The sequence below is a fragment of the Hemiscyllium ocellatum genome, chromosome 8 (assembly GCF_020745735.1).
Source record: "Hemiscyllium ocellatum isolate sHemOce1 chromosome 8, sHemOce1.pat.X.cur, whole genome shotgun sequence".
NCBI lineage: Eukaryota > Metazoa > Chordata > Chondrichthyes > Orectolobiformes > Hemiscylliidae > Hemiscyllium > Hemiscyllium ocellatum.
The window spans coordinates 66,244,413-66,264,595 of NC_083408.1; the positions used below are offsets into that span (position 1 = coordinate 66,244,413).

The 20,183-nt window shown below is 38.7% G+C and overlaps 1 protein-coding gene across 2 annotated transcripts in view; it reads left to right on the forward strand.

The window, feature by feature from the left end:
• slc35f4 (solute carrier family 35 member F4) overlaps positions 1-20,183 on the forward strand; it is a 198,615-nt gene that overhangs the window by 146,291 nt on the left and 32,141 nt on the right. Inside the window, exons 3-4 of one of the 2 annotated variants that reach the window (XM_060828418.1) lie at positions 5,599-5,879; positions 10,422-10,641. In XM_060828418.1, coding sequence (XP_060684401.1) covers positions 5,599-5,879; positions 10,422-10,641 — 501 coding nt within the window. Of the gene's footprint in view, positions 1-5,581; positions 5,880-10,421; positions 10,642-20,183 lie in introns of both variants that reach the window. The other variant, XM_060828417.1, reaches the window with a different exon arrangement.

Genomic DNA, 20,183 nt, shown 5'->3' on the forward strand with positions numbered 1-20,183 from the left:
ATGAATGACTTTCTGATTTTGCATTCAATTTTTGCAAGTTGTTTTCTTCTGTCAAAGATTTGCTGTGCATGACTTTCTAAAGGTTTAAATTAATAGTTGGAAGACATATAAATCCAATGTCAAATTTATGTTACATGTTCTCTGAGAGTGAAGTTCCTCACCTAATGTATAAAGATTGAAAATACTCCTCTGAGGTGTGTTTTCTTCAGATTCTAGATTCATTGATATGTGTGTGTGTGTATATTATATATTTCTGTGTCTGTGTATGTATGTGTGTGAGTATACGTATATATTTATGTAGATTAATATTATTTACTTCAGAGTTTGTGTTTTGACCTAGTGGCATGTGGGTTTTGGTTTGTATTTATGAGGGGTAATGATTAACTTGTCGTTCTTTCTAGAGCCATATTTTTATAAACTAGTTTGAGATTGAGAGTTCTTGGGGTAATAATGGGGATTGAATTGTGTTGTGGGAGTTTTATGGTCAAACAAAGTAAACACTGAAAATCCTTAGCTTGCTTTTGATTTAGAAGAATCAGGAATTGATTATTTTTAATTAATAATATTGAAAAGCTTTTGGTTTTGTTTTGTAGATGTTCTGGTTGAAGTTCGATGTAAGAACAGTTTCTCCTCAAGAAAGGAATAATTAGGAATTAGATTACATTATTGTGGTGATTTTAGTTTGAAAGTTCCAGACTGGAAGTATTTTATTATAACCCTGAAGGGGTTATTTGAAACTACAAAAGTCTAAATTCAATTGTATGAATTAGTAAGGAAAAACATCTCAAGACTGGGAATTGAAAGGAACGGTTATGTAAATCTTTAGATGCGATAGAGAAGAAAACTCACCCTGCCGGTTTGCTAACTTTAAAGTGATGGTGTTGGGATAAATAGGATTGTATCTTCACCATGTGTTTTGAAATCTTTCAACATATGTTATATGTAAATAGTTTGGTTTATTCTATTTTATCTGCATTTATTTTGTATAATAAACTTCTGTTTTAATGTTAAAACCAAATCTGCAGCATTGAGAGTTTATATTTCCAGTAAAAGGCTACTGGAAATCAATTAATTTAGATTTCAGACTAGGATCTAATTTGTCTAATAATAATATCAGCAGGGATCATACTCACTGCACTAATTCCCTATGCTGTTTGACACTGATACACTGCAATACAATGTAATTTTCTGCTATATTTGTTTCTATAACTGTTTTGCTGAAGGCTGTTGCTTCAGTACACAAGGCAAGGTGTTCTGCCTAGGGAAAAGTTCAGCAATGGTTTAACAGGATGATAATTAAATGTGGGAACTAAGGATGATAAAGGCATTGGATGAAAGTATTTTCCATTCCATGCGATGGGGAGATTAAGGATAAATCTGAAGGAGATGTTCAAAATAATGAATAGCATTGTCAGAATATACTCTCCTCTACATTTATGGAAATCCAAAGCAAGTGAATTTAACCTTAGTAATCAGTGGAAGTAGTTAAAAGCAAATTCAGCAAAACACTTCCCTAAAGAGTTGTGAGACTGTGGAATTCATTCCCCAAAGCCCACGATGGAAAAGGCAATTATGCTATTTGAAAAATAAATCATATTTTAATTTTGCAGAAAGCAGTTAAGAAATATAAGAGCTAATATTTCTGAAAACAGTGCCCAGGAATGCCTCAACAGGAAGCATGTACATTAGAAATATAGATGAAGGCATTTAACACCAAGATAATCTATTAATTTCTTATGCTGTTAGCTGGAGAGGCTTGCATGAGCAATGTAAATAGCCCTAGATATTTCAATTTATTCTATTTATCACATTTATAACATCATGAAAAACTGTTGTTTAACTGATACAAAGGCAAAATTTTGCAGATTTTGGAAATTTGGAACAAAAACAGGAAATGCTGGAAATATTCAGCAGCAGTTCCGATAAAGGCAATTGAACTGAAACACCTTTTGCTCAAATAAAAGCAAAATATTGCAGATGTTGAAAATCTGAAACAAACACAGAAAATGCTGGAGAAGTTCATCAAATGTAGAGCATCTGTGGAGAGAGAAACAGAATTTTGAATCTGGTATGACTCTCTTCTGCAGAACTGTACTGCAGGGCCCAGAATCTGAGATTAACTAAAGAGGTTAGGGAAAGCATTCAATTTAAGGAGGACGCATGTTACAAAATAAAAATGAGTGGCAGGTCAGATGATTCATTAGAAAGTAAAGGACAATGGAGAATGACAAAAATGATTAATCAGGAGGATGAAATTAAGAGTGTGAAAGAAAGCTAGTCAGGACTGTAAAATGGATAAGAAGAGTTACGATTTAAGGAAAAAAAAGTATAAATAACATGAGTATTGGTCTTCCACAGAGTGAGAATGGGGAATTAATAATAGACAATGAGATTGTGGATGAAATGAACACATCTTTTGTTTACTATTGGGGATACAAAATTCATTCCAGTAATAGCAGTAAATCAGGAGGTGGAACAGAGAGAGGAATTTATAGAAATTACTGTCAGGAGGGAATGTTACTGAACAAACTGATGGAACTGCAGGCTGACAGGACTCAAGGTCCTGATTGGCTTCATCCTAGGTATTAAAAGAGGTGATTAATGAGCTGCTGGGTGCATTAGCATTAATTTTCCAAAACTCCCTTATTTCAGAAACAATTCTATTGGACTCAAATAGTAAATATTATCACTCCATTCAAGAAGAAAGAAAAGTGGCAGGTATAGGCCACTTAGTTTGATGTCTGTCGTGGAAAAAAGTGATAGAATTGATCATTAAAAAGATTATAGTTTTGAGCTTAGAAGAACTCATTGTAATTATGAAAAATCAATTACAACATGTAATCAAGAAGGTTAATTGGAATTTAACTCAGAAGAAAGAATGTTGTGCTTCACTTATATGGTGTATTGATGAGACCACATCTTGAATACTGTTTGCAGTTTTGGGCTCTTTATTCAATGAAGAATTTTCAGGGAAGGTTTACTCAATTGATACATGAAGTAAGTGATTGTATTATGAAGATATATCGGACAGGCTGGGCTTGCTTTCACTGGAGTTTAGAAGGGTGAGAGACCATTTGATTGAAGAGTTTCAGATCTTGAATGCTCTTGACAAGGTGTACATGGAAAGGAATTTTCCTCTTGTGGGTCAGTCCTGAAATGGGGGTTTAAAATTAGAACAGAGATGAGGACACGCTTTTCCTCTCAGAGTGTTGTGTGACTTCACAATTCTCTGCCTCAGTAGGTGGTAGAACTGGGAAGCATTAAATACTGGTAAGACAGTGGTAGAGAGGTTTTGGAGGTGCCGATGTTGGACTGGCGTGGACAAAGTTAAAAATCACACAACACCAGGTTATAATCCAACAGGTTTGTTTGGAAGCACGAGCTTTCAAGGCGCTGACTTTTCAACAAATGGTTGTGAAGCAGGACCAAAAGACACAGAATTTATAGCAAAAGAGTTAAAGTGTCATCGAATTGTAATGATATATTAAACAAACTTAAATTAAGTCTTGCATCTTTTAGGATGGGATATGCTGGTTTAGGTTCTTTAATATGTAAATTTGAAAACTTTTTAAGTTACATTCTCAAGGTGGCTTCAGTTTATCTAACAATAGGTATCATCTTAGCTCACATAATGTATTAAAGATGTGAACTTAAAGTCTCACCCAACGTTGAGTCAGTTTTATTTCTAAAGTGGGACTTTCAGAATCCTACATGGATTTATGCAGTTTTTGAGCAAAATAAAATGTAACTCTGCAACTACAGATCCACCCCTTAAATTTATATGTGTGTGTGTGCAGGAGAGACATGTGTATGTGGGTGTGAGTGCAAGTGAAAGAGTGTGTGTGTGTGTGTGTACCTGTACCTGTAATGTGACATGAACCCAAGGTCCCAGTTGAGGCCATCCCCAAGGGTACCAAGCAAGGCTATCAGCCTCTGCTCGGCCACGTTGCGTTGTTGCCTGTCCTGAAGTCCACCTTGGAGGACAGTCACCCAAAGGGCTGAGGCCGAATGTCCCAGACTGCTGAAGTGTTATCCGACTGGGACAGAACATCCCTGGCTGGTGATCAATGCATGGTGTCCATTCATCCATTGCCCTAGCCTCTGCTCGCTTTCGCCAGTGTACCAAGCCTCAAGGCATCCTTGCCTGCAGCGAATGAGATAGACAACGTTGGCTGAATCACATGAGTACCTGCCATGTACATGGTGGGAGGTGTCCCCACGTATAATGGTGGTATCCATATCAACACTCTTGACACATCTTACAGCAGTGCTATGACAGGGTTATACAGTGTCGTGGTCGATGTTGTCCTGAAAGTCAGGCAGTTTGCCGTGAACAATGGTCTGTTTGAGGTTTGGTGGTTGTTTAAAGGCAAGACATGGAGGTATGAGGAAGGTTTTGGCAAGGTGTTCATCCTCATCATGTTGCAGGCTATGAAGAACATGGCGTAGTCTTTCAGCTCCTGGGAAGTACTGGAGAATGAAGGGTAACCTATCGGTTGCAGCTTGTGTTTATCTCTTGAGGAGGTCATTGCGGTTTCTTGCTGTGGCACGTCGAAACTAGCGGTTGATGAGTTGAGCATTGTACCTTGTTCTTATGCGGGCATCTTTGAAAATTGTCAGGTGTCCATCATGTTCCTCCTCATCTGAACAGATCCTGTATATACATAGGGCTTGTCCTTAGGGGATGGCTGTTTTAATATGTTTCGGGTGGAAGCTAGAGACATGTAGCTTGTTAGGTTATCTGTGCATTTGCAGTACAGTGAGGGGCTGAGATGTCCATCCTTGATGGAGATGCATGTGTCTAAGGATGAGACAGATACTAAAGACTAGTCCATGGTAAGTCTGATGGTGCGATGAAATGCGTTGATATCACTGCGTAGTTGTTTCAGTGACTCCTTGCCATACTGAGGAAATGAGGGTTGACGGCATAAATGGGAACATGAAATTCGGAACACAAGCAGATCAGCCTTGATATCATTGAATAGCGGAACAGGCTCAAGGGGCTAAATGGTCTTCTTCTGCTCCTATTTCGTATATGTTTAAATGAACTGCAAGTTCACTTGATTGTTATTTGACCATGCACACATCCACTTTTAGGGGCAATCATAGTTTTGGGGAAGGTGTTCATTGCAGTGCATTTCAGACTGCTGCATGACTGCGCACCTGTGCAGCTTAGAGTGAATATTGAAATAAAACAAAGAACTGTGAATGCTGGAGACCTGAAACAAAAACAGACTTTGCTGGCGAATCTCAGCGGGACTGTGAGAACAAAGCAGAATTCGAGCCTGGCACCTCGTCATTAGAACAGACAGAGGACTTGAAATGTCAACTCTGCTTTCTTCCCACAGATGCTGCTCGACCTACTGAGATTTTTGTGAGCAGGGCTATTGGCTGTGGCTAACAAATAGGGCTGAGGAGTTTCCTTGAGCTGAATTATCTTCTCCTCTTCCAATATTCTTAAGTTTTATTTCTCTGTTTAAAGCAGAGTTGAAGGATTCAAAGCAATCATTACTGTCAGGATTTGCAGTGGATCGAGTGTACTCTTATTTTGTGTTTTAAACGGTTTCTTTTTATTTCCCAGGAGAAGAAGCTTCAGAGAATCGGACCGAAAATATTAATCCGGATAATAATGTTAAGACACGCTGTCAAACATGCATCTCTGCATTTTTCAAGATTTTCTGGGGGTTTCTGGTCATTCTTTCTGTATCATCCTCCTGGGTTGGTACTACACAGATTGTCAAAGTTACATACAAGAACTTCCATTGTCCTTTTTTTATGACCTGGTTCTCTACAAATTGGAACATAATGTTTTTCCCTGTGTACTACTCGGGACACTTGGCTTCAGCACAAGAAAAACAGACACTAATTAAAAAAATTAGGTACTTATTCCTTCTCTTTTTGACAGATAAAGCATTAAAAGATATTATGCAATTCAGAATGATATGTTGCTAGGTTTGTTAATGAAGATAGTTAATGCAGCATTTTCAGCACATTGCTGCTAGCCGGCAATTCCCTTTCTCGTGTTATCAACAATAGTTGCAGATTGCAGCATATTCAGTCATAATGACAACAATAATGACAACCTCTTTCAATTAAATAGCAATTCTGACATGGTAAGATCATGCAAGATCCTTCAAAGAAACATGATCAAATACAATTTGACATCAAATCACAAAAAGGAATAGGTATTAGGACGGACAGTCAATAATGTGGTCAAAGAGGTAGGTTTTAAGGATCAAGCTTAAAGAGATAAGAAGAATAGAGAAACACGAAGGTTTTAAGGAAAGAGTTCCAGTTCTTAAGATATTGACTGCTGAAGGCACAGATGAAGGCACAGCACCAAATAGGAAGAGCAAAGAACTCTTGGAGGTCTGTAAGACTGAAAGAGGTTACAGTAATAGAAAAGAGGCGAGATCATGGAGTACGTTGAAAACAAGGATTGCTGAATAGAGCCATTGTAAGTCAGGAAACATAGAGCTGATGGGTGAATTGGACTTTGTGAGAGTCAAGATGTGGGCAGTAGACCTTTAGAAAAGCTCATGTTTATGAAGGGTGAAAGCTCAGAGACCCAGGAAATCATTGGAGATTTTTTCTGGAGCTCACAAGTACTTAATCATTAATTAAGGATATCATTAGCAGTTGAGTTGAAGCAGGGGTGGAATGGATAATGTAAGAGAGGTATATGCAGGCAGTCCTTATGAAAGAGCATATTTAAAGAATGTTAGGGACGTTTTATAAATAGGTTAGGGGCAAGAGGACAACCAGGGAAAAAGTAAGGCCCAAAGGGCACAGAAATAGCAATCTATGTGTGGAGCCGGAAGATGCAGGAGATGTTTTAATGAGTAATTTTCATTTACATTTACTATTAAGATGGAGAATATATGTGTAGAAATCAGGGACGAGACTGTGATATTGTTATGATTCCAACTGATGTTACTGCTGGATATAACAGATCCTCAACTGAAACCTGACTTGAAAGATCATATTTTGATTTGTTTTAGTTTGAACGATATGGTCTCTCACTGAAAGATTTTGCTTTAGCAATGAAACACAAGTTTATTCACAGGAGAAATGAAGATAAAATAGAATAAATTAAACAAACTAGTTATAGCACAGATTCAAAGATTTTTAAACACAGTAGGAGTATAATCCCATTAATCCTAATACACTCCTTTATAAATTGAAAAGAAAAAAATCAGCGTTTGTCGGACACCCCTGGTACAGCACCTAAAAACACTACTCATACAATACTCACAGCAGCGTCCCTGTCTCTAACACCTTGGTTGGTTTAAGTCATTTGTGACTTAATTTACATGTTGGGATTCCAGATAGCATCTTTCTGAGTTTAAACATGCTTATCTTTAAGTAACCTCTTCAGAGTTTATCATTAAAGTAATTTATTCATTACTCTATAGTAATCTCGTTTCACTATATCCTTTTCTTCTCAGGAACACTGGTCTACACTGTCTCTCCAACCAATGACTTCACAGGACTGTTCAAAACTCAAAGTAAAATTAAAACAAACAAAATCTTTGTCAAACATGTGGATGATTCCCTTAAGCTTAAAAAAAACTTATTCTGACCTTCTAGATGGGGCTTATTTATCTAGTTTGGATGTAAAACCCTACCAGTATGCACACAAATAAATCAATTCTAAAGCTAGGTCTCAACAATTGTTTTAAAAGAAATTATCATGGCCACAGAAATATTTGCAAGTTAATTGCTAATTTCATATACAGAGCAAACACATGTTACTAACTCAAACCAAAAATTCAAACTTACGACAAATTCTGTTAAATATATATATATTATATATCACACATTTAATATAACAATGCACTTGAACAAACTGGTATTAAAATCAGGAGGTATTTGCAATATTAGTAGACTTAAAATTGGTTAACTCTGCAGGCCCAGATGAGGTATATCCCAGGCTGCTTTAGGAGGCAAGGGAGGAGATTGCTGGGCCCTGAATTTAATTTTGAAATCGTCTCAGACTGCAGGAGAAGTAACAAAGGGCTAAAGGACAGATTATATCAGAATATTATTCAAGGAGAGAGGTGGTGAGAAACCAGGGAACTGTAGGCCATGAGTGTAGCATCTGTAGTAGGGAAACTTTTGGAAAAAAAACTCTGAGGAACAGAATTAATCTCCATTTTGAAAGGCAAAGGTTAATCCAGGATAGTCAGCATGGCTCTGCCAGGGGAGTCCATGCGTGACAGATTTGTGTCAATGGGAATAGTGCAGTTGATGTGGTCTGTATGGACCTCAATAAGACTTTTGACAGGGTCTTGTACAGTTGTCTGATGAAGTAATTAAGAGGCCATGGGATTCGGGGCAGGTTGGCAAATTGGATTCAAAACTGGCTTAGTGGGAGAAGATGGAGGGTAATTGGCAAAGGTTGTGCTTATGACTGGCAGCCGAACATGTGTCAAGGTTTGGTGCTGAGTTCCTTGCTATTTAGTGTCCATGAGTGATTGGACATGAGGTTTGATCAATATGTTTGCAGGTGACATGTAAGTTGATAGTGTGGAAAATAGTGAGGAAGAATGCCTTAGATGACAGGATAATATAGATGGGCTGGTCAAATTAACAGAACAGTGAGAAGTGGAATATAATTTTTGAAAAACATAAGGTGATCTACTTTTTGGAAAACTAACAAGGCAAAGGAAAACATGATGAATAATCGGACCCCAGAGGGTACAGAGGATCAAAGGGATGTTGGTGTGGTATGCTTGTAGATCCTTGAAGGCAGAAGGACAGGTAGCTAAATTTGTTAAGAAGGCAAATGGGGCACTTGTCTTTATTAGTTGAGGTGCTGAATACATGAGCAGAGAAGTTTTGATGGAGCTGTGCAAGACTTTAGTTAAGTTACAGCTGGAGTATTGTGTGCAATATTGGTTGCCACATTATAGGAAACGACATTCACCAGGATGTTGCCCTGGGCTGAAGCATTTAAGCTATGAAGAGAGAGAGCATCCTATTTGAACGGTATAAAATTATGAGAGGAACAGAGAGAGTAGATTAGAAAATGTTTCTCCCATAGTAGAGAGATTAATACTTGGGGGCACAGATTTAAGGTGAGAGGTAGGAGGTTAGGAGGGAGTTTCTGAAAAACGGTATCACTGAATAGGTGGTGGGTATGTGGGACCCACTGGCTGAAAGGGGGTAGATGTCAGAACTATCACATCATTTATGAAGTAATGAGATGAAAACCTTGAAACACCATAGTATACAAGGCTACAGGCCAAGTGCTGGAAAATTTGGTTTGAGTCAATTGGTGTTAGACGACCAGCATGGACATGATGGATTGAGGATCTTCATTCCATGTGGTAAACTCTGTGACTCAAAATGTAGTTAGAAGCTGAACTCAGAGTGAAAGATGATACCAAGATTGTAAATGGTTTGATTAAGTCTCTGACAGATACCATGGGAATGCACTGAGTTGGTGGCTAGGGAATGGAATTTGTGGCAGGGATCAAAGATAATGGCATTGGACTTTCTAATATTTAGTTGAGGGAAATTTCTGCTCATTCAGGATGTTGAACATTCAAAACCAAATGTACTAAGTGAAGTCACAAAGAAAATGGATCAAAAAGGGTTCACATAATTGGGAATCATTTGGTATAACTTGAAAACAATTTCCGTTAAAGGTGCAGCTCCGTTAACTCTGTACATAGAATCATAGAGCTGTACAGCATGGAAACAGACCCTTCAATCCAACCCGTCCATGCTGACCAGATATCCTACATTTATCTAACTCCAAATGCCAGCATTTGACCCATATCCCTTTAAACCCTTCCTATTAATTACCCATCTAGACGTCTTTTGAATATTGTAATTGTGCCAGCCTCCACCACTTCTTCCTGCAGCTCATTCCATACAGGCACCACTTTTTCTGTGTCTAGAAGTTGCCCCTTAGGTCACTTTTAAATATTTCCCCTTCTCACCTTAAATCTATGCTCTGTAGTTTTGGACTCTCCCACCCTGGGGAAAAGACCTTGTTTATTCACACTACCCACACCCCTCCTGATTTCATAAAACTCTATAAGGTCACCCCTCAGCCTCTGACACTTCAGGGAAAACAGCCCCAGCCTATCCAGCCTCTCCCTAAAGCACAAATCCTCCAACCCTGGGAACATCTTTGTAAATCTGATTTGAACCCTATCAAATTTCACAACATCCTTCCTACAGCAGGGAAACCAAAAATGAACTCAGTATTCCAATAGTGGCCTAACAACAGAAACAAGGAGCAGCTGTATTAACAGCTTAGGTGCTAGATAACAAAGTATTTGAAGAAATATTTATTTGATGGTGTAGTAAGCATGGTAATGTTTGCCATTAACTGAATAGATGCAGTGAAAGAAACGTTATTGCTACACATATGACTGACTATACATCTATCTGCTCATTGCCTACAGGGAATGCAGTCGGATTTTTGGAGAAGAAGGACTGACTCTGAGACTCTTTCTGAAAAGAACAGCCCCATTTTCTATCCTCTGGACATTAACTAATTACCTATATTTACTGGCTCTGAAGAAATTAACAGCCACAGATGTGTCTGCTCTTTTTTGTTGCAACAAAGCATTTGTCTTTTTGCTCTCTTGGATTGTGCTCAAAGACAAGTTCATGGGAGTTAGAGTAAGTACCTATGATTAATGGCTTCAATGAAAGCAATTTTTTCACAACTGAAAACTGCAATGCAGTCTTTAATGTAGAGTAAATCCATTTTAGATACATCATAAAAAGGACTGCAATTGGATTCCTGTTTCCATGATCAATCATAATAATATTATTCATAATGTGTGAAATTTTGAGGAAATTATATTTAAGTTAATGCAGAAAGTCATTCCTGAGAAGCACAGTGTTGTACAAAATATGATGTATTTCCCTCCAGCAGGATTAAGATGACTTATTAAGGTGAATCCATTTTGAAAGTTGATGGTCCAGAAAGGATAACTTTTATGTGTATGAATTATAATGGGCAAAAACTCCTGTTCTTGCCTATGGTTGTGTTGGATTGACTGCACTAGACAGAATCTTTTATCAGGGGCAATCACATTAACAAATGATAGACAATTCATTTGAATCCCATGTCATCTTCCAGGCTAATATTTCTCTACATACCTCAGCAATTTAGCATGCCCAGACACTGAGATATTTGGCCTAAAATGTTGAAGAGACACTTTTTTTATTTCACAGAGTTGTTACAGCACAACGTTTGGCCCTTGGTGTCTCTGTTGACTTTTCAAATGACATCTCACTTAGTGCCATTCTCTTCCTTCTCTCTATAATTATATTTCTTTTTTTCCCTTTCAATTAACAAATGGCATCCCTATTCATTGCCTCAATTGAACCTGTTTTCACTACACTTCTGGGCACTCCACTCCGGATCCGAATAATTCGCAGCATAGAAATATTTTTGCTTCCTCTCATTTTTGCTTCTCTTACTCATTAGTTTAAAATCTGTGCACTTTCATTCTTGATCCTTTCATGACTGGAAACAGTTTCTCCCTATTTACTGGACTTCTCCTGATTATGAATACTTAATCAGATCTTGTCTCAGCTTACTCTTGCCCAAGGAATACAATCCCAATTTCTTCAATCTACCTTCATAACTGAAAGTCCTCATCCTTGGTGCCACTCTCTTAAACACTTATGCACTTTCTCCAGTGCCTTCACATTTACTTAAAGTGCAGCACCGACAGCTGGATGCAAAATTCTACCTGAGACCAAACTAGTATCTTACATAAGTTCACCACAACCTCCTTGCTCTTGTACTTTATACCTCTATTAAAAAAAGTCATATTTATTCACTATTAGAGTATGCAAATTGCTGACATGGTGAATATTAATTGCCCTTTAGAGGTTTGTGATGAATTGAACACAAATGAGTATTAGTTGAGTACAGAGAGCACTTGAGAGTCGCATTATGGGTGTGGATCTGGAGTCATATAGAAATCAGTTCGTTAAAGGATTTGTTAAAGGACAATAGCAAAACAGATCGGTTTGATGACAAACTAGTTATTACATGGTCATTATTATTCCCAATATTAACTTTTTATTCAATATTTGTTGAACTGAACCTAAATTTGCCAGCTACAATGGTAGTATTTGAATTTTTTGACCTCAGATCATTAGTCCAGGTTACTGAATTAGTAGTCTAGTGACATAGCCACTATACTATCACTCTACAAAACTGTTGTTACTATTGTTTAGGCCAATTTCTGTTGAATATTGGTGGGCAGGCAGGCAAGATGGATGTGGTGTACCAACTGTGGAACTGAACCTGAGCACTGAACATGCTGCTGCTACAAACTCCTGGACAATGGGCCCAGATAGAACGCCAATGGGCATTTTTTAGATTAGATTACTTACAGTGTGGAAACAGGCCCATCGGCCCAACAAGTCCACATCGACCTGCCGGAGCGCAACCCACCCTCCTACATTTACCCCTTCACCTAACACTACAGGCAATTTAGCAAGGCCAATTCACCTAAGCTGCACATTTTTGGATTGTGAGAGGAAACCAAAGCACCCGGAGAATGTGCAAACTCCACACAGAGAATTGAACCCCGACCTCTGGCACTGTGAGGCAGCAGTGCTAACCACTGTGCCACTGTTTGTATCATGTTAGACTGCAGGGCATTTAGGCCTTACAGTGATCTGGCACAGAATAAACACACCCATGGTCTCTGATTTAGTGTGTCAGATAGTCAGGGTTGCCATTGCTTTGAGAAATATTTGGTGTGTATTGAAGATTTCTCATTCAATGTCTAAATTAAGAATTCAAATCCTAATTTTATACGTTGGAATTTAAATGTTCTTTAATGTTTAAATCACAACCTACAAAGTTGTAAGCTGTCAATCCTAACCCTAATGTTTCCAGACAACCTGCCCATGCAGTCAAAATTAGTTGTCATCATTATGATTTCAACCTCTTTTTGTCAGTAATCCTGATTGTACAAGTGAACATTTGCTTAATTTTCACCATATAAAAAAAAAATACATCAAGTTTGTATCTAAGGAAGGAATGTATTGGTGTTGGAGGGTGTTCCGAGGTGGTTTACAAGACTGATCCCCAGAATGATGAGCTAGTCATCTGAGCAGCAGTTGAGGATGCTGGGTCTGTACGTGATGGAGTTTGGAAGGATGAGGGGGTATCTTGTTGAAGCTTACAGAATACTGAGATATCTGGAAGAGTGGATGTGGAGAAGGTGTTTCCAATAGTAGGAGAGATCTGAGATCACAACCTCTGATTGAAAGGACAACCTTTTAGAATTGGGGTGAGGAGGAATTTCTCAGCCAGACAGTGATTAATCTGTGGAACACATTGCACAGAAGTCTGTGGAGGCCAAGTCATTAAGTGTTTTTATGACAGAGATAGGTAAGTTCTTGATTAATAAGGGATTAGACATAGAATGTGGTTGAGAAATATATCAGCCATGACTGAATGTCAGAGCAGACCTGATGGGCCAAATGGCCCAATTCTGTTCATATATCTTATTGTATTATGCTTTCTGAAAAGCAGTGCTTCCTTCATCAACATGTCTGCACCATTTTCCATACACTTTATCTGGATGATATGAATATTTTAATTTGTTAACATTTTTTTGCTGTGGACTTATATCCAAGAGGAGTCTGTCATTCCATTGCTTTGCATTGGATTCAAGCCCATCCCAAAGGTGAACTAACTTTGCACACCTACTATTCTGTTTTGCTTTTGGATAATAGGAAATAGTGTTCACGCGATTTCCAATGTAATTTAGAATCACTACAGCATGTATCTTTTTTGAGTCTAGCATCACTGCAACTTACATTTGGTGGAAAAATTCCTTGTCCGAATTTAATTTGTGTGTGTGATAACAGAATCAAATGGAATCATTTAGTTATTATCAGTTTGGATGAAAATATGAACATAATTCGCATTTAGTAAAACGCAATTTAACCTTAGGGTGTAGGTTTGCTCATTGAGCTGTAGGTTTGATATCCAGACGTTTCGTTACCTGTCTAGGTAACATCATCAGTGGCGACCTCCAAGTGAAGCGACTTGGAGGTCACCACTGATGATGTTACCTAGTCAGGTAATGAAACGTCTGGATATCAAACCTACAGCTCAGCGAGCAAACCTACACCCTACACCTCAACCTGAGCTACAAACCTTCATAAACCTTGTACAATTTAACCTCTTAAATATGAATGAATGGCTCATATTTTAAAAGCTTCTGAGTAGCTGTCTAAACAGATTGAAGAACTTTCAATGGTGAGACCCAAACACAAATGTTTTTATTTCTTCATCATCGTTATTAAATAAAAGAGCAGCAGTACGAAATGTTGGATCAGTCCAAATTTAAGTTTATCATTTGTGACTGAAATGTTATGTCTAAATTGCATATTTTAAACAGACTAATGTCTCAGTTAAGATAGCTGATAATGGCAGTTGTACAAAACTGCTACAGAAATGTAGAAAAGGACTAAGGCTGGACAGACCACTTGACATTAACTTAGGCTCTGGAAATCACAACACCAAAATTAGCAATGTTGACCATACAAAGTCTTCTTTGCTAACATCTGAGAGCATGTGCCAGAATTAGGCCAGCTCTCAAGATACAGTGTGGCATAGTAATAATCACATCTTACAGACAATGTCCCAGACACCACTATCCCATCCCTGGATACTCCCTGTCCCATTTGCAGGACAGACCCAGCAGAAGTGGCATAGTGGTATATAATTAGTAGGGAGTTGCCCTTGGAGTCATCAACATTGACTTTGGATTACATGGTATTAGGCCAACTGTGAGCAAGGAAGCGTCCTGCTGATTTTACAAATTACCATTCCCTCCCCTCTGTCCCACCAGCCCTCTAATCCTCAGCTGATGATCAGCAATAATCCATGTTGACACCAATCGAAAGAAGCAGTGAAGATGGCAAGGGCTCAGATTGTACTCTGGGAAACTTCAATATCTATCACCATTGGTGATTTGTTAGCAGCGCTGACCAGGCTGGCTGAGTTGAGGATTGTTGAGCGCAGACAGGAAATGGAGCTGAGACCACAACCAAATCAGCCATGATCTTATTAAATTAAGCAGTTGAGTTAAAAACCAAATGGTCTACTCCTGCTTCTATGTCATATCTGACAGACTGGGCCTCCAGTTAATGGGTGAAGGAAACAACAAGAGGCTCAGCCTACTTGACCTCATCCTCACCAATCTACTTTTGGCAGATGCATGACCCTTACAGTAGGAGTGACCACTGCATAGTCTTTATAAAGATGCAGACCCATCTTCCCACACGGTATTCTGTCCATCATGTACGAAGCTAAGTGGAATAGAGTCTGGCCAGATGTAGCATCTCAAAGCTGGGCAACCATGTTAAAGGCATCAGCAGCATTAACATTACATTCAACCTCATCACCTGCATATCTTTCTCTGAACTGTCAGGCAAGGGATTAACCCAGATTCAATGAAGAGTACAGCTGGGCCAGAGGGGAGCATGTCTAAAAATGTGAATCAACATAGCGAAAGTACAGCTTAGGTCTAAACCAAAGAACCAGATTTGTGACAGACGGAGCCAAGCAATCCCATAATTGATGGATGAAAGCAAAGCACTGTAGACCTACCCAGTCTGGTCATACGGTGAACAATTAAGCAACCAAAAAGAGGGCCCTCATTATCTGTGTAACGGACAAGGTTGAAGCTTTTGCAACTATGTTTAGCAATAAGTTTCTATTGGAATATCTATTTTGGTCTTCTCCTTAGGTTCCCAAAATTACAGATACCAATCTGCAGACAATTTTATTCACTCCACATGATATCAAGAAACTGCTAAACCTACTGGATACAACAAAGACTGTGAGTCCTGACAATATTCCAGCAATAGTGCTCTGTAATTAGTTGCACCTTTAGTCAAGCTGTTCCAATATAGCTACAACACTGGCATCTACCTGGCAAAGTCAAAAAATGCCCAGAACTAGGTATAGGGTGAGAGGGGAAAGATATAAAAGAGACCTACGGGGCAACTTTTTCACGCAGAGGGTGGTACGGTGTATGGAATGAGTTGCCAGAGGAGGTGGTGGAGGCTGGTATAATTGCAACATTTAAGAGGCATTTGGATGGGTATATGAATAGGAAGAGTTTGGAGGGATATGGGCCGGATGCTGGCAGGTGGGACTAGATTGGGTTGGGATGTCTGGTTGGCATGGACGGATTGGACCAAAGGATCTGTTTCCATGCTGTACATCTCTGTGACTCTATGACTCTATAAATACAATTTGGACAATTTCTGCCTCGCTTTACTGCAATAAATATGTTACTGCTGTCTGTATTCTGAAAATATTTTTAAGGTTTTTATGAAGAATATAAGGAGTACTCTTCTCAGTCAGACTGTCTATAATACAGACAGATAAACATGACAATACAAACAGGGCATTTTTGGCCATGAATGGATATTGTAGCCATCACCTCTATATGGGACGCCAGACTAATTGTAGTATAATGGGGACGAATATGCTAATGAAGATAATATGTATGATAATTTAATTTGACATCAGTTACATGCTATCAAGATTCGAAGAAGAGAACATAAGAAATAAAAACAGGAATAGGTCTTGTCTCTCAAGCTTACCCTATCATTCTATATGATCATGGCTAATCTGCCCCAGGCCTCAACATTCTTTTGTTTTGTTTCTCGTTTCCTTCAACTCCTAGATACTTCAGTTCCAATTACTTCCTCAGACAATACTTTCAATGATCTAGCTTCCAAACTCTTTCAGAAAATTCCAGATATTTACTGCCATCTCAATTTTACACGTGTGACCCCTTATTCTGTAACCATATCCCTTCATTTGAAATCACTGACTAGAGGAAACATCTTCTCAACGTATATCCTGTCAAGTGCTCTCAGAAATGTCATTAAGATTACCCCTCATTCTTCTAAACACTAATGAACCAAGTCTAGCCTGTTTAAGCATTCTTGATAACTCAACCCCTTCTTCACAGGGATCAGCCCATTGAATCATTTTTGAACCATCTCCAAAGCTAATTTATTTGCCTAATTATGGGGAGCAGAACAATACACCTTAACCCTCTACAGTTGTGACAAGCCTTCTCTATTTTTTAAGCTCCAATTCCCCAGCAATAAAGGCCAAAATTCTATTGTCTTCTTAATTACTTGCTGCAAATGAATGCTAACATTTTGTGTTTCATATACAAGAACACACATTTGCCTCTACATTGCACATTTTTTCAGGGATTTCACTCCATTTAAATAATAGTCTGCCTTTTGATTCTTCCTGCCAAAGTGCATGACTTTACACTTTCCTGCATTAAACTCTATCTGCCAAGTTTCTAACCACTCACTTAACCTGTTTGTATCGCCTTGCAGATTCCTTATGCCTTCATCACAACATGAGCTCCCCATCTACATTTATATGGAGAAATGGAAGACTTGTACTAGAAAACTCTATTCAGTGTTATGTATATTAGATCATAAATGAAGAATTTACAGGAACCTCTGAAAGTCAGTTAACAGTCAGTCTTAGGGTAGAGATGGATTTGGAGCAGATTCAAAGTATGGAAAGTCTAACTACGCAAAACAGCCTCAACTAGCCCCATGTCAGAGAGAATCCATGAGGGTAGAGTAACATAGGTTTATGTCACTGTGAGCAGCCCATCCAATGCAGGTAATGATGTGGCACAAATCCTGGTGCAGCGAGGCAGGTTTCTGAATTAAAGGGACTAATCAAAGTTCATGAGAAGAGAAACAGGAAGACTCCAGCACACCAGAAGGAAAACTCGGAAGACTTCAAAAGAATAAAGAACATGAATGGGAAGACATTGTTAGAGCAGAGGGAAAAAAATCGGAAGAGAAACTAGAGAATCAAAATTCCCAGCAGACTTCCCTCAGTCAGTAGATATAGGAACCTGGCTGAAAGTATGGTAAGATCGGTTGAGACACTGCCATTGCTACAGCAGTTCGAGAATGCAGAAGGCCCACAAAAGGTAGATAGAGTTATTTCTTACTGGTCTTTCCTGGTTATCAGTGCTGTTCATTAAAGTGCAGGACACAAGTACAGCACTTATATTGGGTTCTTCATGCTGCAGAGCATGACAACACCAAACTGCCATGATTGTCAAGCAGAGAGGTCTGAATAATAGAGTGTGGAAGGGCTGTTTGGTCTTGAAAATCCTGCTTTGCCACAGAAGCAGGCAAGTGTCAATAAAGAGAGAAGACCTGGAAGATGGAAAGTACTTCGAAAATAGATAAATCAGGAGATTCAAGGTCAAGTCCAGCAAGACAAACCAATGTTTTTAGGTAAAAGAAGACCAGAAGAAGTTCTAGAGGTTAAAGGCTTTAAAACAGAGTTTAGTTTAGATATCGAGCTTTGGTTTGAAATTTAGCTGACAGGGTGACCTGGCTTAAATCAATGGATGTTTGATCAGTGAACATCCAACTGCAAAGTCCAGAAGGCACAGATCTTCAAGCATAAAGTCAGTTCACTGCCACACTTAGCCACAAAGAACAAGGAGCATTGCTTTTAACCAGGAATAAATGCATACAATTAGGTCCTCCAGAAACAAAGAATGCAGTGTTGCAAGAAAGGAATTTTGTCAAAGTTTCCCATAGATCTTTACATGTTGAAGAAAATTGAAGTAAGAATATCGCATGCCAAGACATATTGATGCCAAACCAATATGTTTACAGATTCCAAGGAGGGTTGCACAGCCATTGCTACAGAAAATGCAGGCAAAGCTTAACAGCATGCTACAATAGGAAGTAACAGTTACAGATCCACCCAGGTGGTGCTCGGGGCTGATAGAAGTCCCCAAGCTGAAAAGAGAGCTCAGATCTTTAGTGGATCTTATGTAGCTGAAGAGGGTCCACAGATCGAAGTCCACCCAAATTTTTCAGTCTGGCAAAAATAATTAGCTATATATTCTTCATGAAACTAGGCATGAATAACAGATTTTGGCAAGTAGCCTGAGATTACAAATCAAGGTTATTAACTTCTTCCATCATGCTGCTCAGGTGGGTTTTTTTTTGCAGTTGTCTAGTCCCAGACATCTTTCATTGTGCCATGTTTCAAATCCATGAAGGCAAGCAAGATCTAACCTGCCATATGGATGACATATTGGTACATGGCATGATTGATAAAGTCCAGGAAGTTTTGAAAACATGGCCAAGTGCAGGCTTTACTAACAATGAAAACTAACAATTCACAAAGATTGTTTTTGATTTCCATTCCACAAGGGAATTGAGTCATGGTAGAGCCCATGAAGACATGGGCAGTGAGTGAATTCTCACAACCAAAGAGTGTCAATGAATTCCCTGCTTCTTAGGAAAGATCACCCAAGTGGGGGAGTTCTTTCCAAATTTGGTTACTATGACACAACTTCTGGGGGAGCTTTTAAGCTTTTAACCAGTGGCTTTGGGATTCTGGAGCAGACAATAGAATTTTAGCAGATTAACTAGAGTTACTGTGCTCCATTTGTATTAGCCCATTACATCTGCCAGATTGTCCATATTGTAGTTGTAAATCCATCCACCATGGGATAAGGCATAGTACTTATTCAAGTTCAGCATGATGAGAGCAGGAAACCTGTCTAATTTGCAATGTAGTGCTGACAAAAGCAGCATTATTCTTTGCAAATTTCAAGAAATAGGCTTTAGCAGCACCATTACATGAATGTTCCTCAGATTATCTGATGGTATTGAGATGTCATGTGGAGATATACCCCACACCATTGCTTACACTATTGCATTATAAGGAAATAGTGAATATACTATTCTAGAGGCTCAGACTCAGATTAATAAACTCTGATACTCATCAATGAAGGAGCATTGCTGACACACTCCAGAATGACAGGGGAACAGAATGAAACAGGAAATGTAGTCCTCTTTAATGAAGTAGAATATTTTTTGACAGTGATAACAAACTTTTACTGGTTTTCAAGAAGAAATAATGGGCCAAATCTCATAGGGGTCTGAGCGACTTGCAAATGTGAACAAGCACAGATTCCTATTCCAAGTGCTTTTTAAGGAATACTGTCAACTTTGTCCGTTAGTTTGTGGAGTTTTACTCAACACGTTGGAGCTGGGCAAGACTTCTAACTCAGTTAAAATCATATTGGAACTCTAATTATATCATAGGACCCTGAATTCTAAAACAATTAAAGAGACACTTG